General features: G+C 40.5%; 1 protein-coding gene across 2 annotated transcripts in view; it reads right to left on the reverse strand.

The window, feature by feature from the left end:
* Positions 1-1,724: 1,724 nt before the first annotated feature.
* The window catches only part of cfap221 (cilia and flagella associated protein 221), a 263,534-nt gene continuing 257,623 nt past the window's right edge, over positions 1,725-7,635 (reverse strand). For both annotated transcript variants that reach the window (XM_043693986.1, XM_043693987.1), the window contains one exon: positions 1,725-2,244. In XM_043693986.1, the coding sequence (XP_043549921.1) occupies positions 2,118-2,244 (127 nt within the window). In that variant the 3' untranslated portion in view covers positions 1,725-2,117. The remainder of the gene's footprint in view (positions 2,245-7,635) is intronic.

Below are 7,635 nucleotides of genomic sequence, written 5' to 3' on the forward strand. Positions count from 1 at the left end.
TCATTAGACAGAGATGACTGGTGGTAGTTTAACCTGAGGATCACCATGCCTGAGGCGAGGGAAAGGTTGAGACAGAGAGAAGCCTCAACTAGAGAACGATTTGAACTCACACAATTGGCATTATTCTACATTGCAAACTGGCTATCCAACCAACACGACATAGATCAGTGAACAGCTACTTACATGAAACAAAATTGCCTTATACATTGCTTTAGATTATAGATGGCTCTAAAGTGGTGATCTTAGCTACCCCATCATATTTGTAGCTTAGATTCAAAGGAATTTTGACATCAAAAAAGGTCACGTTTCTTTGAGTTCTTCCTTTGAGCAATTATGACTAAAGAAATTTTTAAAACCCTTAAAGGTCCTTATTTTCAAAAGCATCAAGAAAGACAATAAAGAAAGCAAGAGAGAAATGAAGAAAGGAACAGAAGAGAGGAAACAGAGAAATGAAAACAGGAAGGAAAATAAAGGAAGAACAAAGAGAGGAAGAAAGATTATGAGAGAAAGAAAAAAGAAAGTAAAGAAGGCTTGGATTTAAACAGGACCTTTCAGTACCTTGGGTCTCCTCAGAATGTTTTATTACCAATTAGGCACTTTTTGAAGTTTAGCCATTTCTCCAATGTAAGAAAACATGACAGCCAATTTTCTAACTCCCACCGGCAGCATTGTGAATTACTAGGTAATCTATTTTATGTTGCTTGAGAGACACTTGGCCAGATTACCTGGGAAAACTTCCCTGCTCTTCTTCAGATTTTGCAGGGATAATTTATGCCTGTTTGAAAGAATAGGCAGCAAGTAGGCCTTCTATTAATACCACATCCAAAAGGTGGCACTCTCTTATTATCATTAGAATGTCAGCTGAGATTTTGTACTCAAGTCTCGAGAATGACACTGAAGTAAAAATGGAACTGAAAACTTTATGGCTCAGAATGAAATAGTGAAATACTGTGCAGTGGGGAATAGACTGCTGTCTTGACCAACTTTGTGACTCCTAACATAGAAAGAAAAGATTTTCCTTGACAGGTACCAGATCAAAATGAAAGAGTTGGCTTGTCTTTCAAAATTTGTCAAAGCCAACCCTCCACAATGGAGTAGGCGTGTAAGAACTTGCAGTGATTAAAACATTAATTTTACCACTTTTGGAAATCTGGAGTGAGAAGGCAAGTTAAATTGATCAAATTGTGCATTGGGCCTTCATCACTGGATTAGCAAGAATATAATGAGGTTGAATTAATTTGATATTGTACACTGAGCAGAAGAATGCTTAGAGCAGATCTTACTGATATATTCAGGAGTCTAACAAGTTAAATAGTTTCAAACGTAATGCAAAAGATTAATGGGGTGAAAATAGAGGAAGATGGGTATGGACTAGCACATTGCCATGATGATCCTGACTCTAAACAAAATACTGTCACACATATTCTAATGTAATCATTAACTCTGCAACAAAAAGGCATGAACATAAGCTGTGAAAAAGGAATTCCATGGGTGATAGTAATATCCACAATCAAGCATTTGCTCTTTTTGATCACATATGCCATGTTCCTGTGTGTTCAAGTTGTCTCATCTTTTAGAGTTCTAAAATTGCAGGGTTAACAGGTGATACTGAAATCACAAAATTATTACAGCACAAGAGGAGGCCATTCAGTTCAACATGTTTGTACGAATTCTTTGAAGAAGCATTTTACTTCATACCATTCTCCTACCTTCTCCCTATAGCTTTTCACATTGTTCCTTTTTAAATAGCAATTTAAATTTCTTTGCAATACTTCGATTGAACTTGCCACCTCCAAAATGTCAACTTGCATTGTAAGATTATATTTAAAATTGAATGCAAAGCATACATAAAACAATAATAAAGTTGTAAATGTAATTCACAATTTGAGCTTTATTTACAAAATTTTAAATGATATTCATTGTAATGTGGACCTGCAGAATTTCTGTTGAATTCCTGGCTGATTATAATGCTGGAATCTCAATCATTTATCAATTAGTTTTACTCAAACAGCAATGTTTAAAACCTGATTGCAAATGTTACAATGATTACATGTCAAACAACAAATTTGTCCTTTAAAGATGTAATATTAGTGCAGTATTGTGTTGAATGCAGTAACTCATTTAAGAAGCAAATGCTTGTTGATGCATAATTCTCTTAGTTGCTCAATCCGCAATTGAATACTTGATCCCAGTCGGTTGTTATTGGACTCTAGCCATTGGTTCAGTTGCTCTTCTCGTTTTTCCCTGAAAATTGCAGATTATCATTAGTTAGCACAGTGGGAGGCAACATGGTGGATAGATAATTACAGGTTCCCTGATCTCGCACAAAACCTTCGGTAAGAAAATCAGTGGAAAACCTAAAAAAATTATATCTTTTGCATTTCTGCTGATCTTCAAGTGAAGTTGTTGTGGAAGATCAAAAGTTCTGAGTACCTTCTATGAACATGCTGCTCTCGTGGGCCCCATATAGTGAGACAACTGGAGGGTTCGTTTGTGTGACCCCAATGGATCATGTCACTAGGCTAATGTCATGCACAAATATCAAAAAGTCATCAACGAATGCGCAGAGAATGTCTTCATTATTCACTTCTGAAATACCAAGCAGTAGGAAGCAAAATGACTATTCAATGGGCCATTCAACAATTAGTAGCTGAGGCGTTCTTAACTTGCAACTCAGGCAAGGTTGGTGGAAACACTGAGGAGCGTTGCTGGAAGACTTTGAAGAGTGACCACAGAAATGCTGCAAGTTGCACTGCCTTGTATTGAAATGGTAATGACAAGTGTTCTATAACATGGTCACACAAAAAAGTTAGCAGAAGGGGGACATTTATACTTCCTTTTTAATTAACTGTGAATACATTGAATTTATCTGAGGGTTTTTTGCTGCAAAGCTTAATGGCATTTCTTCCTGTTTCTTATCAAATTCATCTCATTAACTACGTATCTCCACCTTACAGTGACTGTCTCAAGTGGTTCTGACCCCAAAAGACCAACATTTCTGGCACCTTTGCCATATTTGAAAGGTGGATATGCACCAGACATTCTGAAGCTGGCCTGCTCAGTGACAGACATTATGTATCAATGTCAGAGATGAGGAAGACTAGGAAGATGATGTAGTGATTCTTGGAAATAACCTGGAGATGCTTGGTGGATGCGATGGTGCAAGGTTTTAGAATGGGGGGGGTTTCTCTTCCCCGAAGACCAACAAAAGAGGTCCCAGACCATGGAAGACTGGTCTGAGGTTGCCACTGGGTTAATTGTTCTTGACAGTATGGAGGAAAGGTCTGGAGAAGGTCAATGACTTTCTCTGCTCTGTCAGACTAAATTCCACACTCTTTCTCTCTTTCTTCACGCTCACTGTCTCACTGCACCCACCTCCCACAGACGCTCATGGTCTGTCATTATTGCCTGCAACGTCATCCCTCACCTGTTCTCACCCATCTCTAACTCCCAGAATAGTAACTGTTCATGGACTTTGTGTAGCCTACTCACTCCCTCTGAACACCATTTGACCACATGTATTCACTTTCAGCTCACTCAATCCCTCCCTTTCTTCCATATCAGGTGAAGACAGGCCACAATAGGTCACAGACTGGTGGAGGGTTGCTAGACATCAGACTGCGCAGCTCCTCAAGGAATCTTCTTTCACATAGAAGAAAATCAGGACTGCTCCTGCGGAGATTGTCCTGCCAATTGAGTAAGTTCTTTCACAGTAATCTGAATTATATGTGCCATTCATTGTACAACCCTTCCAAACATTGGCCTTAATTATTTCTCTTCCTACCCCTCTGACTCTTGGAAGTGCAAGCTGAGGACTGTCCACATGCTTCAGGGCCATTCAGACACAAATACCCCTGGGGTCTCTGAAGCAAACCTCCAGGGTCAATGTGCACCACTGCTGAGCAGGCTCCCTTTACCCTTGAAGTGGAATGTAAGCTGAGAGTAAAAAAAGGAAAAAAAAAAGATTTTGAGGGCACTTTAGGGGCAGACATGACTGTACATTCTATATGAGGTATCATGTTTGTCTAAATTTGATTGTTTTTGTAGTAAATCTGTTTGTCTGGCTATGTATTGCCTTGAATGTAACTGTGTAAGCATGATGCCTAACTTTATGTCCATACAATATGTACCAGAGAATAATGTTGAGATCATGCTGCTGCATGTGGAAGCAAGATGAACAAGAGGGCAATGGGTTCTGCTGTCACCTTTGCCCCTCAAGATAAAACATCTCTATTCTTTCACTGGCTCCTGTCTCCAAAAGTGTTGGTGTGAATGAATTGCTCAGCAATGTGTGGGTCAGGAACAGTACAGAACACAGGATGCCAATACATTTTAGGGAACTTGAAGATCTGTATCCTGTATGGTGCTTGGGTCTCTTTGTAATGTTGTTTCCCTTTAAAGGGCCACACAAATGTGTCTTGTAGCCTGCTCCCATACAGTTAGGGACATTTACACCATCCACCTGGGGGATTGTCACAGTCATTTCCTTACTGGTTGCATACTTTTGAATTTAACACAATGGAAGTGACGATTGATTTTACTTCCACCTCTATGGTGAGGCCACAAACAGCAAGTCCTCTTCGTGATATCCCTTCCCATTAACCCTATGGACTTAACACATAACAGTCCTCACCCAATCCATCCAAATGACCCTATAGCTGTCCATCTAGCACCTAGCACATGAGGTTGCCTGGCTAAGTGTGGTCACACTCCAAACTCCTCATGCCCCTTGAAACCACAATGCTCCTGATCATGGACAAACCGCTCTCCCGCATTTTACCAGCACCATAGATAATATGAGGGCAGAGTTCTGCGAAGGGAATATGAACAGTTAGTAGCTAAATTAAAAAACAGAACCAAAAAGGTAATAATCTCTGGATTATTATCTCAGCCATTGGCTAAGATTAAGTTGGTAAATGCATGGCTTAAAGATTGGTGTGGGAGAAATGGGTTTAAATGTATGGGATATTGGCACCAGTACTGTTCCAATAGGATGTATCTTCAGCTGAACTGTGCTGGGACCAGAGTCTGAGTGAATCACATAACTAGGCCTGTAGACAGGGCTTTAAACTAAATGGGGAAGGTGGAGGGATCTGTTATAGGGGAAATTAGAAAACCTAAATTAAAGGAGGAGGTAAGTGTGTAGGTTAGTGATGTTGCAGATGGCTACCAGACAATAAAGGTGAGGGATAAAACAGGTGAATATCTTTATGCATCAAGGAATTATAAAAAAAGTAGGGAAATTTACCAGTTGGACAAATTTAAAAGCTTTATATCTAAATTCACGAAGTATTTGAAATAAACTGGATGAACTAATCGCATAGATAGATGTAAACAGGTACAATATAATTGGGATTATGGCGACATAGCTGCAGGGTGACCAGGGATTGAACTGAATGTCCCAGGGTATTCAGTATTTATGAAGGACAGGCAAAAAAGGAAAAAGGTGGGGGAGTGGCATTGTTGTTTAAAGAGGCAATTAACACCATAGTGAGAAAGAATAGTCATAGAGTCATATGAATAGAGATGAACAGCACGGAAACAGACCCTTTGCTCCAACTCGTCCATGCCGACCAGATATCCCAACCTAATCTAGTCCCACCTGCCAGCACCCGGCCCATATCCCTGCAAACCTTTCCAATTCATAAACCCATCCAAATTTCTTTTAATGTTGCATTTGTATGAACCTCTACCACATCCTCTGGCAGCTCATCCCATACAGGTACCACCCTCTGTGTGCAAAGGTATCTTTTATATTTTTCCCCTTTCACCCTAAACCTATGCCCTCTAGTTCTGTACTCCCTCACCCAAGGAAAAGACTTTGAGGAGAAAGTGAGGTCTGCAGATGCTGGAGATCAGAACTGAAAATGTGTTGCTGGAAAAGCGCAGCAGGTCAGGCAGCATCCAGGGAACAGGAGAATCGACGTTTCGGGCACGTCGATTCTCCTGTTCCCTGGATGCTGCCTGACCTGCTGCGCTTTTCCAGCAACACATTTTCAGCAAGGAAAAGACTTTGCCTATTTATCCTATCCATGCCCCTCATGATTTTATAAACCACTATAAGGTGACCCCTCAGCCTCCAACGCTCCAGGAAAAACAGCCCCAGCCTATTTAACCTCTCCTTATAGCTCAAATCCTCCAACCCTGGTAACATACTTGTAAATCTTTTCTGAACCCTTTCAAGTTTCACAACATCTTTCTGATAGGAAAGAAACCAGAATTGCACACAATTTTCCACAACAGTGGCCTAATCAATGTTCTGTACAGCTGCAACATGACCTCCCAACTCCTTTACTCAATACTCTGACCAATAAAGGAAAGCATACCAAATGTCTTCTTCGCTATTCTATCTACCTGTGACTCCACTTTCAAGGAGCTATGAACCTGCACTCCAAGGTCTCTGTTCAGCAACACTCCCTAGGACTTTACCATTAAGTGTATAAGTCCTGCTAAGATTTGCTTTCCAAAAATGCAGCACCTCACATTTATCTAAATTAAATTCCATCTGCCACTTCTCAGCTCATTGGCCCATCTGATAAAGATCCCATTGTAATCTGAGGTAACCTTCTTGGCTGTCCACTACACCTCCAATTTTGATGTCATTTGCAAACTTACCAACAGTACCTCTAATGCTCGCATCCAAATCATTTATATAAATGATGAAAGGTAGAGGACACCGCACCAATCCTTTGCACTCCACTGGTCACAGGCCTCTAGTCTGAAAAACAACTCTCCACTACCACCTTTGAGCCAGTTCTGTGTCCAAATGGCTAGTTCTCCCTATATTCCATGAGATCTAACCTTGCTAACCGGTCTCGTTTGGGTAACATTTTCAAACACCTTACTGAAGTCCATATAGATCACGTCTACCACTCTGTCCTCATCAATCCTCTTTGTTACTTTTTTGAAAAACTCAATCAAGTTTATGAGATAATTTCCCATGCAAAAATCCATGTTAACTATCCATAATCAGTCCTTGCCTTTCCAAACACAGTTAACTATCCATAATCAGTCCTTGCCTTTCCAAACACATATACATCCTGTCCCTCAGGATTCCATCAAACACCTTGCCCACCACCGACTTCAGGCTCACTGGTCTGTAGTTCCCTGGCTTGTCCTTACTACCTTTCTTAAACAGTGGCACCATGTTAGCCAACCTCCAGACTTCTGGCACCTCACCCGTGACTATCAATGATACAAATATCTCAGCAAGAGGCCCAGCATTCTCTTCCTTAGCTTCCCACAGAGTTCTTGGGTACACCTGATCAGGTCCTGGGGATTTATCCACTTTTACGCATTTCAAGACATTCAGCACTTCCTCCTCTGTAGTACGGACATTTTTTCAAGATGTCACCATCTATTTTCCCATACTCTATATCTTCCATGTTCTTCTCCACAGTAAACACTGATGCAAAATACACATTTAGTATCTCCCCCATCTCCTGTGGTTCTACACAAAGGCCACCTTGCTGATCTTGGAGGGGCCCTATTCTTTCCCTAGTTACCCTTTTGTCCTTAATGTATTTGTAAAAACCATTTAGATTCTCCTTAATTCTATTTGCCAAAGCTATCTCGTCCTCTTTTTGACCTCCTGATTTCCCTCTTAAGTATTCTCCTACTGCCTTTATACTCTTC

Source organism: Chiloscyllium plagiosum, chromosome 7 (assembly GCF_004010195.1).
Source record: "Chiloscyllium plagiosum isolate BGI_BamShark_2017 chromosome 7, ASM401019v2, whole genome shotgun sequence".
NCBI lineage: Eukaryota > Metazoa > Chordata > Chondrichthyes > Orectolobiformes > Hemiscylliidae > Chiloscyllium > Chiloscyllium plagiosum.